At 39.8% G+C, this 13,030-nt stretch overlaps 1 protein-coding gene across 3 annotated transcripts in view; it reads left to right on the forward strand.

Annotated features, from left to right (window-relative positions):
- LOC132384559 (protein TANC2-like) overlaps positions 1 to 13,030 on the forward strand; it is a 764,460-nt gene that overhangs the window by 291,188 nt on the left and 460,242 nt on the right. For all 3 annotated transcript variants that reach the window (XM_059955744.1, XM_059955745.1, XM_059955743.1), the window contains one exon: positions 11,679 to 11,750. In XM_059955744.1, the coding sequence (XP_059811727.1) occupies positions 11,679 to 11,750 (72 nt within the window). The remainder of the gene's footprint in view (positions 1 to 11,678; positions 11,751 to 13,030) is intronic.

A 13,030-nucleotide genomic window follows, 5' to 3' on the forward strand; every position in this document is an offset into this window, starting at 1 on the left:
ATTTCCAAAGCTGTCTACCTTTGCTCATCAGCAAAGTGATATGAGGATATTACTGACAGTGCCATCAACTTGTCAGTGTCATCAAGATTACTTGTCGGTAATCTGCTTTCTGACGCATAATTTGTGTTTAGCCAGCGTCACTTCATGCCAGATAAGATGATCAACTACAGAATTCCCATCTGATGCTTCATTGTTCCTGTAATAGTTTCTCTTGTGAGTTTTAAAGAGTTTTTGAATGCTGTGTACCTAGAATTAAATTTAATATACCTAAACCACATCTTGCTTCTTGCTAGCGGTTTCTTCATCGTTAACTAAAACTTTTGAGTTAAATTCAAAAATTGGTGGGATTGCATAAAGTTTCTGATCTTATAACCTTTAATGGGGCTTTTTACCCTCTTATCTTCCCCCTCCCCCACGCACCCCTTAAAATTCATTCTCCATCCCTTTGCCTGTTTCTCTGCATACTTCCACTGCTTTTCTGCACTCTGGTGTCTCCTATAAAGTTTTCACACTTTTTTTTGGATCTCAGTACTTTCTCTGATAGCACTTTGCTTATGCACTGCATTTCATCTCACTTCTGGTTCTACTTGTTCTCAGTCTCTCTCCTCACAACATTTTTCTATTCTGAATTGGCAATGACCAAACACTATTTTGCCAAAGTGCGTACTTTTAATAAATGAGAAGAAAAGCAGCTGGATACTTCCATTCAATTTTTTTTTTCAATTTATAAGTGCATTAATAATTGTATCTATTGTGTGCTGCACAGCTTGTTGCACATGGCAATCTGGAAATATTTCTCTTGCATCCAGTCTTAATTTTCTGGTTCACTGGTCAAACTGACTAGTTCTGGAAGGACTCAAGTTATATAATCAAGGTATAGAAAAGAAATTATTTAAAAAGTTTAAGAAGTTTTGGGGGTGTCTTTGAATGATTTTGTGTGTGTGTGATTTAACCTTGTTAGGAGGTCATGACATTCAAACCCTGCCCCAGCTGTCAAGCATCCCTCGTTGATTCCAATCTCGTCCTGAACCTCTTCTTTACCTGAGAGATGGCTTTCTGGAGATCATACCTGCACCTCTTGTAGCATTCTTCATCTCCGGACTTGAATGCCTCTGATCTGGCTCTCAGCGTGTTCTGGATTTCACTGTTCATCTAGGGCTTCTGTTTTGGGTAAACCCTGAATGAATTTATAGGGACATACTCATCTACAGCTATTTTAATAAAGTTTGTTATGACCCTGGTGTGGTCATTTAGATCCTCAGATGAGTGCTTGAACACGGCCCATTCTGCGGACTCAAGCCAATCCTGTAACAATTCCTTTGCCTCCTGCAACCACCTCTTAAATTGTCTTGATCTCTGTAGCCTTGCTTCGTAGGTTCTGTATGCAGGTAGTCCGAATACAGCCAAATGATCCAACTTGCCAAAATGCAGTCTCAGGAAGGAACGATAAGCATTCCTTATCATAGTGTAGCAGTGGTCTAGTGCGTTAGAACCTCTGGTGCAGCAGGTTATGTGCTGGTAATAATAGGGCAGGTTTTTCTTCCTTGTTAAAGTCACCGACTATAACTTGAAATGCATCAGGATGGGTTCTTTCTCGCCTGCAGACGACATTGTGCAGTTTTGCAAGTGCTTGCTTATAATCGGCTGCTGGTGGTATATAAATTGCAGTCAGGATCACGGATGAGAATTCCCAAGGCAAATAGAATGGTCTAAATTTCATCGATAGGTGTTCTAAGTCAGGGAAACAAGAGGTGAACATAACCCCCATGTCCAAACACCAAAGAGAATTAACTAAAAAACAAATGCCACCACCTTTTTCCTTACTGGAGTTCATGGTTCAATCCATTCTGAAAATCGTAAAACTTTCTGGGCAGATAACTGCACCTGGCATGTTTGCTGTTAGCCAAGTCTCAATACAACAAACAATTGAGATCTGCCTCGTCTGCCTCTTTTACAGCAGCCTTGTGCTGAGATCGTCAGTCTTATTTTCCAGGCACTGCACATTCACCAACAAAGTGCTAGGTAGAGGAGGCCTCATCTCTCTGGGTTTCAGCCTGGTTTGAATTCTGCCTCCCCTGCATTTCCGGCTGTGGCATTGACCCTAAAGGTGCCGGAACATCTGCTTCGCATTCAATCGTCGATTGTGAGATCTGAAGATCATTGATGTAATTTTATAATCCATTGTTAAGAGTAAGTTTACATGCTGTAGATGGCAGTGAAAGTAATTCAAACAAAGTAATTTAAGAGGAAAACTGGAACAATTTCCTGCAACCCGCAGAGAGTTGCCGATGTGCACCGCCGCCATCATTAGATTGTTTACAATATTAATACTGCATTATCTGAATCAAGTTTTCGATTGCATAGTGTACCATTGTCAAGACCCCATTAATATATCATCGAGTTCTCCCCCAGCCAGAAGTTGTATGTTTTAATTAGCTCTGTTTGTAATTATGCTAATAAGATGAAAGGTGCTTCTGCTTTCTTGGCGCTAAATTTTCTGCAAACTTCTACAGATACACTATTGAAAGCATCCTGACGATGCATTATGGCCTCATACAGTAATTTCAACACACAGGGTCTCAAAGGGCTGAGGAGAGTAGCGGATGCAGCTCTTTCCATCATTCCATCACAGGCAGCATCAACAGAAAGGCAGCATCTTACATCAAGGATACCTGCTGTCTGGGTCCTGCCCTGTTTCGCTGTTACTCCCAGGCAGAAGGTTTGGAAGCCTGAAGTCCTGCATGAGGTTTGGGAACAGTTACTACAACAGTTTCTTGAACCAATCTTTGCAACCCTATCTCAGCAATGGATCACTATAGACCACCTCTTGCACTACCATTGACTTTTCACTTTGTTGTATAATTTTATGTATGTTGATATTCTGTTGCCTATGTTGGTCTGTGTGCCTGTGATGCTGTTGCAAGTGAGGTTTTCATTGTACACATGCCTCACTGTACTTGTGCAAATGACAATAAACTTGATCTAATGAAGAAAGCTGGCCAATGAAAGTACAGGTGTCCCCTGTTTTTTGAACGTTCGCTTTATGACACTTTGCTGTTATGAAAGACCTACATTAGTTACCTGTTATTTGTTAACAGAAGGTGTTTTCACTGTTACGATAAAAGGCAGCACGCGCCCTGAGCAGCCAAGCTCCTCCCCCAGAACTGCATTCTAGCCGGCATTGCTTAAACACGTGCCTGTGAGCATCTGTGCTTTATGTCGATATATTTTGTGCATCCGTTAACAAGATTTCGGAAAAGCCTAAAAGAGCGAGTAAAGGTGTTACACTTAGTGTAAAACTAGACATAATAAAGCGTTTCGATCGTGGTGAAAGAAGTAAGGACATAGTGAGTTTGGCTAAGGAGGCTGGGTTTGTGGAAGTTGACGAAGATGATGTTGAAGAGGTTTTGGCATCCCATGGCTAAGAACTGACAGATGAAGAGCTGATGCAATTGCAAGAGGAAAGGATAACAATCGAAACTGAACGCAGTAGCAAACAGCCCGAAAGTGAAGTCATCCAGGAACTGAACGGGAAAGCAATTGCGTGAGATGTTCGCTGCGATTGACAACGCTGCAATGATTGCAGAAAGCTATGACTTTAATTTTGAAAGGGTACATAGGTTTAGGGCATATTTGCAGGATGGTTTAAGTGTTTACAAAGAACTGTATGATAGAAAAATGCGCGAGGCTAAGCAGTCAAGCATACTGTCGTTTTTCAAGCCTTCCACATCAGCCACAGCAGATGACGAAACTCGACCTTCGACATCGAGGCAGGCAGACATAGAAAGTGACCTGCCTACCCTGATGGAAACAGACGACGATGAGATGACACCCCAGTCTCCTCTACCTCCCACCACCCCAACCTCCGACAACTCAGCCTAACACACCATCATCAGTGTGCTCGCTGTCTTCCCGATTCCAGTAAGTGAAACTACACTGTACATAAATTATTTCTACTTTATATAGGCTGTGTATTTTTATGTTATTTGGTATGATTTGGCAGCTTCATAACTTAAAGGTTACTGGAGAGAGCGCTTCTGCCAAGAGTGCTTGCGCCGAGTGTTTCTGCCGAGAGTGCTTGCGTGAGATTTTCGCTACAGTGGACAGTGCTGCAATGATTGCAGTAAAGTATTTTTACTTTATATAAGCTGTGTATTTATCATATTATTCCTGCTTTTACTATATGTTACTGTTATTTTAGGTTTTATGTGTTATTTGGCATGATTTGGTAGGTTATTTTTTGGGTCTGGGAACACTCACAAATTTTTCCCATATAAATAAATTGCTTCTTCACTTTATGACATTCTGGCTTACGAACTGTTTCATAGTAACACTCTACCTTCGGATAGCGGGGGAAACCTGTATGTAAAAAAAAATGTTTTGAAGCAAACAAGGGAACTTAAATAGAAGAAGCATCTGAGGAATTGAAGATAAATTGTCAGTTTTCTTAGTAATTGTTAATTGCTACCTAATATACTAATAAAGAAGCACTTTTTTGTCTATTGGTATCTTGTAAATGCATTATCAATACACAATTTATCAATTATTATGACAATTGAACAATGATCTGATTGATTTTCTGTATCTGCCATTAGAATGTCGTGGCAATAAAAATAAGGGTGATGATGTAATGCAGATTCAGATGAGGCTAACGTGCCAAAGCTGAGAAAAAGTTCTCCATCTATTCAGGATGAAAATTACAATAGAGGAGTGGAGAAAACAAACAATTTCTATTTCAGAAATAATCCTATTACTGTTAGAGTACAGAAAGTTGCTTTTCCTTAAATCTGATTTATGATTTAAGCGTAATTGGAAATAAATCAAATTGAAATAGAGAAGCTGTAGTTGTACCATTTTTAAAATGTAGTTAATGTTGCAAGTTTCATTTTTCTTCATTGAGAAGGATGCCTTCTCAGCCAAAATTTCATTTTGTGTTTTTTTCTCATTTAGCACATTCTGTGACCCTGCATAAGCAATTTGAAAGCATAATTATTTCCAAATGGAATTTTCTAAATACAATTTCAAAACTGCCTTAATGGAATATTTAAAAATCATTTTCATTTTAATATGTTGATTATGATAGAATGAAAATGTGTGATAGCCATGAACAAAACAAAAAAATACATTTTGCAAATTGAAAGGGTTCTGGAGGGAATGGTGTAGCCTTGGTAACCAACTCCATTTTAATAAGATTCTTCATTCTGGGTACCATTTGAAGTTTTGGAAATGTGCTGTCAATCTAAAATAATGAATGATTTATAATCTGTCACTTGTGTGCTCTAGAAGGTATAGAATCTGAAGAGTATTCCAAAAATGCTAAACTCAAAATAAGGTCAGTATTGAGAGAGAGATTTTTTTCCCATTCCTGAGAAAACTTTGTTTCTGTTCAAAGAAAATTTTCAGTGACTTTTTCAACAATCACAGAAAACAGCATTCTATGTTATGAGGATTCCCTCAAAATTCTATAATCACTGATGAATATGCTTTTGAGAAAAATCATTTGCAAAATTGGATAATGGGTTCTTTTAATCATTTATATTCATCTTGGCCTCTAGTATCTCTCACAGTACATATATCTGATAAGCTTAGTAGATGTACTTATAGTTACATTTCTAAATTAAATTGATTTTCTATCTTAACCAAACTCCAAAAGAAGCAGTCCGGTGTGAGGTTTGATTCGAGCAATACAATCTGATGGTGTCTCCACTTCTGATTGATGGATCTGTGTGAGAACAAGAAATAAGCTTGGGTAGATGGTGAATCACATTATGTTAGCTGTGGCTCAGAGGCAGCAAAATTGTCTCCAAGTCAAAAGGCTTTGGGTTCAAACTTGAGCACTTACACCACACACACACGTCTTCAGAGAGGTTTTAAACTGGGGCGTTATCTGTACCTCAGGGGATCTAAAAAGAAAACTCCATGGCACCATTAAAAGAAAACCAGTACTATTCCTCAGGTGTCCAGCTACATTTAACCCACAACCAACACTTGAACAGTGTAACCTAGTTGAATTGATGGCTTTGTGGCTAATTTTGCAGATGATACCAAGGTAGGTGGAGGGGTAGGTAGTGTTGAGGGAGCAGGGATTCTGTTAACCATTGGGATATTGGGTGAGGTGAAGGTAAGGGGTATGATGGGGGCTCGAATGGGGAATCAAAAAATAGAGGAGTGGGGTGAAATTACTAAAAGTTACAGAAATAGATGTTAACGTCATCAGATTGGAAGCTACCCAGATGGAACATGAGGCGTTGCTGCTCCAACCTGAGAGTGGCTTCATCGTGGCAGCAGAAGAGACCACAGACTGACATGTTGGAATGGGAATTGGAAGTAGAATTAAAATGGGTGCTAACTCACGCCAGTTGTGGGGGACGGAGCAAAGGTGCTTGATGTACACTACAACATACAAGCAATACAGAGGAGAGAGGGTGGTTACTGATGGCTTCACGTTGGATGGCAGAGCACACTATCTGTTAAGATCAACTGTCACAACATTAAAAAAAAATTTAAAGCTGTGATCATTTTGATTTTTGAAGACTTCACCTTGGAAACAGGTATAAGAAGTATATTTGAAATTCCTTTGGTTTCCATTTTGGTCTTGAAAGTTATCCCAACAATGTGAAAAATAAATTTTAATCACACTGTGCAAGAGAAATTAATAACTTAATATTTAAATTAATTTTGCTTTGCTCCTTCATTTGCATCAGGAGACTTGCAACCTGCCCTCATGAATCACTAATTTTTCAGCTGGGAATTAAACACTTTTTAGTGGTGGTATTGAAATAAATTAACACTAACCCACTAGAAGCAAACATTTACAGGAGATGCAGGGTGTTTCTGCATACCAAATGGGTTCCATTTCCACAGATGGCCATCATTTGATTTTGTTCACAAGTAGAATAATACTTTCTATGGTAGCTATACGTCCATGGTAAACAGTCAGTGTTTTGGGCCGAGACCTTTTATCAGGACTGGAGAAAAAAGATGGGAAGTCAGAGTAAGAATGTGGGGGGAGAGGAGGAAAAAACACAAGTTGGTAGGTGATAGATGAAACTGGGAGGTGGAGGGATGAAATAAAGAGCTGGGAAGTCGATTGGTGGAAGAGATACAGGGCTGGAGAAGGGGGAATCTGATAGGAGAGGCCATGGAATAAAGGGAATTGGGTGGAGCACCAGAAGGAGGTGATGGGCAGGTAAGGAGATAAGTTGAGAGTGGGAATGGTGTAAGAGCAATTACCAGAAATTGATGTTCATGCCATCAGGTTGGAGGCTACCCAGATGGAATATAAGGTGTTTCTCCTCCAACCTGAGTGTGGCCTCTTCGCGGCAGTAGAGGAGGCCATGGACTGACATGTCGGAATGGTAATAGGAAGTAGAATTAAAATGAGTGGCCACTTGGAGTTCCCCATCTTGTGGTCTTAAATCATGTTTCATGAATCTAGTTTAGTTTTTTTCAAAGAGGGGTCCTAAAGGATTGATGAGGACAGGACAATGGGCATCGTTTATGTGAATTTTATCATGAACTTTTACAGGGGTCCTGCATGGTAGGCCAATCCACTAGGTTGAAACACATGGGATCCAGTGTTAGCACTAGCCAATTGGATATAAAATAGGCTTGGTTGTAGGAGGCAGAGAGAGAATTGTGCTGGAGAATTGTTTTTCAGATTGGAGTCCTGTGACCAGTAGTGTGCCGCAGGAATCCGTACAGGGTCATGTTTTTCGTCATTCATACTAATGACTTAGTTGAGAATGTAGGTGGAATGATTAGGGAATTTGCAGTTGACACAAAAAATCTGTTTTAAATTGCCAACACCTTGATTTGATGTCAATACACACAAACTGCTGGGAGAACTCAGCAGGTCATGAATCATTAATTGAGAGGAATAAAGAGTCGACATTTGGGCCAAGATTCTTCATCAGGACTGGTATCAATGTTGTTCTGTCATGAACATTTGTAACTCTCAGATTCTTGTACATAAATACTACAACTCCAAAAGAAAGTAGCACATTTATAATTCCACCTGTTGCCTTTGAAGTGTGTTATATTTTTCCTTTTCTGCCCATATTGCAGTCCTTGTCTAAGACCTTTGCCCTATCAGCAAAAAAGCGTTGAGGTATAATTATTGTTCACATTTTTTAGTGTGGTAACTTTTTAGGCAATTTTTTGCTTGTGTTATATTGGAGGGAAAGTTTGAAAATTACCAGACTAGTTCTTATTCAGTTAGAGGATGAAACCTGAAGGATGTACAATTCACAACTAAGCTTCAAGTAATCAAAATCACATTTTAAAGCCAAATGTTCACAGAATGTGGATGTTGTTGTCAATACCAGGATTTATTGTCCATCTCTAATTGCTTCTGAACTGAGGAGGCAATTAAAATGGATCAGACAGACTTAATCAGACATCCATAAGTTTGACTTTGGTAAGGATTACACATTTCCTTCACAAAAGCAGCGAAGACTGATTTTGAAGCACACATTTCTTACAGGGCTTGACATGATAGCAAGAGGTATTCGCTGGCTGGGGAACTACAGTAGGTGTTATGAAGTCAAAATATGGGGCTGGTCATTTGAGACTGGGATGAGAAGAAATCTGTTAATATGGGGCTGGTCATTTGAGACTGGGATGAGAAGAAATCTGTGTACACAGTGGGTAGTGAATCTTTGGGATTCTGTTTCTATGAGGCTGTGATGGATTGGTCACTGATTATATTATAGATGGAGATCAATGTATTTTTTGGATATTAAGTGAATTGAATCCCATTTGGAATAGTTCAGAAAAATGGCACCAATGTAAATGATCTGTTATTGAAGAGAAGATCAGGCTTTGAGTATCCTTTTTGTTTTACTCTCATGTACTGATGAATTTTCACCATAATTATATGTTCTGTTATATAAAAAAAGGTCCAGAATTGTGAAATTTGTTGAATTCAAGTTCCCCATTTGCCATGATTGGGTTCATGTTCATTTCTCTGAAGCACAAATCAGAATTTAGGCTTCTGTTACTATGCTATCTTGTACTTAAGTAATTTGATAAATTGCAAAAATTGTTCTAAAAGTGATAGTGATTTTTTTGAAGAGAGCATATAATCCCCACAAATATGATTTGAGTCATTCTGGGTTAATTGGGCCAAATGTATAGACACTGTAGGGAACTTTGATTCAATTGAGAAAGTGCTTGGTTAATAGGCATCTACGGCAATATCTTGAAAGATGCATTGAAACTTTAGTCTGGAAGCACCAAAGATGACAAGGACTATTAACGGATGTAAGTCATCTATAAGACTGTAAGATATAGGAGCAGAAATAGGCTATTTGGCCCATCGAGTCTGCTCTGTCATTCAATCATGGCTGATCCAATTCTTCCACTCCCCTGCCTTCTCCCCACACCCTTTGATGCCATCGCTAATCAAGAATCTGTCTATCTCTCTCTTAAACACACCCAATGACTTGGCCTCCACAGTTGCTCATGGCAACAAATTCCACAGATTTACCACCCTCTGACTGAAGTAATTTCTCTGCATCTCTTTTCTAAATGGACGTCCTTCAATCCTGAAGTCGTGCCCTCTTGTCTTAGACTCCCCTACCATGGGAAGTAACTTTGCCATATCAAACAACACACACAAAATGCTGGTGGAATGCAGCACATCTATAGGGAGAAGTGCTGTTGATGTTTCAGGCCGAGACCCTTCGTCCTGACAGTGCTTCTCCCTATAGATGCTGCCTGGCCTGCTGCATTCCACCAGCATTTTGTGTGTGTTGCTTGAATTAACTGCATCTGCAGCTTTCCTCGTGTTTGCCATATTAAAATCTGTTCAGGCCTTTTAACATGCAGAATGTTTCTGTGAGATCCTGCTCATTCTCCTAAACTCCAGGGAATACAGCTCAAGAGCTGCCAGACGTTCCTCATATGGTTACCCTTTCATTCCTGAAATTATTTTCGTGGATCTTCTCTGAACTCTCTCCAAAGTCAGTATATCCTTTCTAAAATAAGCCCAAAACTGTACACAATATTCCAAGTGTGGTCTCATGAGTGCCTTATAAAGCCTCAACATCACATCCCTGCTTTTATATTCTATACCTCTAGAAATGAATGCCAACATTGCATTCACCTTCTTCACCACCAACTCAACCTGGAGGTTAACCGTTAGGGTATTCTGCACAAGGGCTCCTAAGTCCCTTTGCAGCTCTGCATTTTGAATTCTCTCCCCATCTGAATAATAGTCTGCTTGTTTATTTCTTCCACCAAAGTGCATGACCATACACTTTCCAACATTGTATTTCATTTGCCACTTCTTTGCCCATTCCCCTAAATTACCTAAGCCTCTTTGAAGGCTCTCTGTTTCCTCAACACTACCTGCTCCTCCATCTATCTTTGTATCATTGGCAAATTTAGCCACAAATCCATTAATCCCATAGTCGAAATCATTGACATACATTGTAAAAAGCAGCGGTCCCTATACCAACCCCTGTGGAACTCCACTGGTAACCGACAGCCAGCCAGAATAGGATCCCTTTATTCCCACTCTGTTTTCTGCCGATCTGCCAATGGTCCACCCATGCTAGTAACTCCCCTGTAATTCCATGGGCTCTTATCTTGCTAAGCAGCCTCATGTGCGGCACCTTGTCAAAGGCCTTCTGAAAATCCAAGTATACATCACATCTCCTTTGTCTACCCTGCTTGTAATTTCCTCAAAAAATTGCAGTAGGATAATCAGGCAGGATTTTCCTTTCAGGAAACCATGCTGGCTTTAGCCTATCTTATCTTGTGCCTCCAGGTACTCTGTAATCTCAACCCTAACAATGGATTCCAACAACTTCCCAACCACTGATGTTAGGCTAACAGGTCTATAGTTTCCTTTCTGCTGCCTCCCACCCTTCTTAAATAGCGGAGTAACATTTGCAATTTTCCAGTCATGAGAAAATCATAATACAGTAATGGCTGAGAACAGCGATAGGAAGCAGATAAGAATAGACCGGGCATTAGAAGCACAATACATTAGAAAACTAAATCAGAATCAGGTTTAATATCATTGGCATTTGTCTAAATTGTCTCGTGCCTGTTGTTATGTGAATATGCCAAGCTTATGTATGGGGCCGACTGAGGCCTCAGATAACTTCCTGGCTACTAGCCTCACCAAAAATGGTCATAGTGACATCCATTGAGGTATCAGTCACATATTGCTGACATTGTATCCAAAGTGTATAAAAAACACAATATATTTTGACTCTTTGGCAGACACCTGCTTGATAACGCCTGTGTGTATGCTTGTACTATATTGGCATTGAATTAAATGTTTTACATATACTGCTCCAGTCTGATCACCTGTTAAAATGAACATTGAACATGTTAAGATGATTAATTGTACCCCAAGGTAGAACTGTGCTTTAAAGTAAGCAATGCAAAATGTGTGTATAATGACAACTTTTAAAAAAATTGGTGTTTAATGGATTGAAGACTTCTTGAATACTGGTGACATGTTTTTTAGTGCACACCTTAATCTCAATAATGCATACCGATTTAGATAACTAATTCTAATTATGAAAACTGTTTAATTAACTGTATAAATAGTTGGCATTTGAATTAAGTATTTGGATCTTAGTTCTTATTGATACTTTTTAACTTGTTTGCAGTACACACCAAAGCTTTTTTCTGCACTGACATCCTACTATCTTTTTTAGACAGTGGGAATGAAGAACAATCAGATCGGAGGCAGACAAACATAGATTCTCGTCAAAACCGGTTTGGACAAGGTAGGAAACTTGCATTAAAATAAAGTTACTTTGCAAAGAGCAGAGCCAGAAATGAAGTGCCAAATAGAGAAGATGATTTGAAATGACCATTGAGGAAGACTGTGAGAAGAGCTCAAACAACCTACTCATGAATGCTATCTTGAAATCTTTGACAGATGCGAGAGTCTTGTCTTGCAGAAGTGTTTGCCAATGTTCTTAAATATTACTTCTGTCCTATCTTATAGTAACATTTGAAAACTATTAACAATAATAGTTGTCACTATTATAGCATGGTAGCATAGTGGTTAGCATAAAGCTTTACAGTGCCAGTGACCTGTGCTCAATTCCTGCTACTGCCTGTAAGGAGTTTGTACATTCTCCCTGTTACCATATTTGTTTCCTCCAGATGCTCTGGTTTCTTCCCACAGTTCAGAGATCTACCATTCGTAGTTTAATTGGTAATTGTAAATCACCCTGTGATTAGGCTAGGCTTAAATTGGAGGTTGCTGACGGCTTGGCTCAAAGGGCCAGAAGGGCCTAATCTGTGCTTCATCTCAATAAATAAATATTTAGAATGAGTAAACAAAAAAAATCTTTAAAAAAAAAGTCTAAAAGTCAATCTCAGTATATCCACATTTTTAAATGTAAACTCAAACTCGTGTGTTAATTCTTTCCATATGTTTCTACATATAACTGAAATTTTACAAAAGAAAATCCAAACTGGCTTTTATGGCTGTCCTTTGGGCCAGGGCAAGTGCCTTATCTTAGTGCTTGGCTCTCTCAAATTGTTGGGTGTGGCCTAGTACTCAACTTAGGATAGCGCTGCCCATTGAGGACAGTATCAGGTCAGGTCCTTGAGGGATGGGGGGGAATGCACACCCCTTCCCCTTCCCCCTTCATCAGACTGTTCCTCCTTTTCTCTTACAAACAAGCTGGATGAACTTAGCAGGTTGGGCAGCATCCGTTGAAATGAGCAGTCAATGTTTTGGACCGAGACCTTTCGTCAGGACTGAAGAAGGAGGGGGCAGGGGCCCCATAAGGAAGGTGGGGGGAGGGTGGAAAACCAATCAGAGGAAAGATCAAGGGGTGGGGGAGGGGAAAGGCCAGAGAGGTGAAGAAGGAGTGTTAGGGGAAAGCACTATGGGTAGTAGAAGAGGACAGAATCATGAGAGAGGTGATAGGCAGCTGGAGGATGAGGCAGAGTGAAAGTGGGAAGGAGGAAAGGGAGGGGGAGGGAATTACCAGTTGCCACCCACTTCAACTCTGCTTCACATTCCCATTCGAATATATCCATACATGGC

This window comes from Hypanus sabinus, chromosome X1 (assembly GCF_030144855.1).
Source record: "Hypanus sabinus isolate sHypSab1 chromosome X1, sHypSab1.hap1, whole genome shotgun sequence".
Classification (NCBI taxonomy): Eukaryota; Metazoa; Chordata; class Chondrichthyes; order Myliobatiformes; family Dasyatidae; genus Hypanus; species Hypanus sabinus.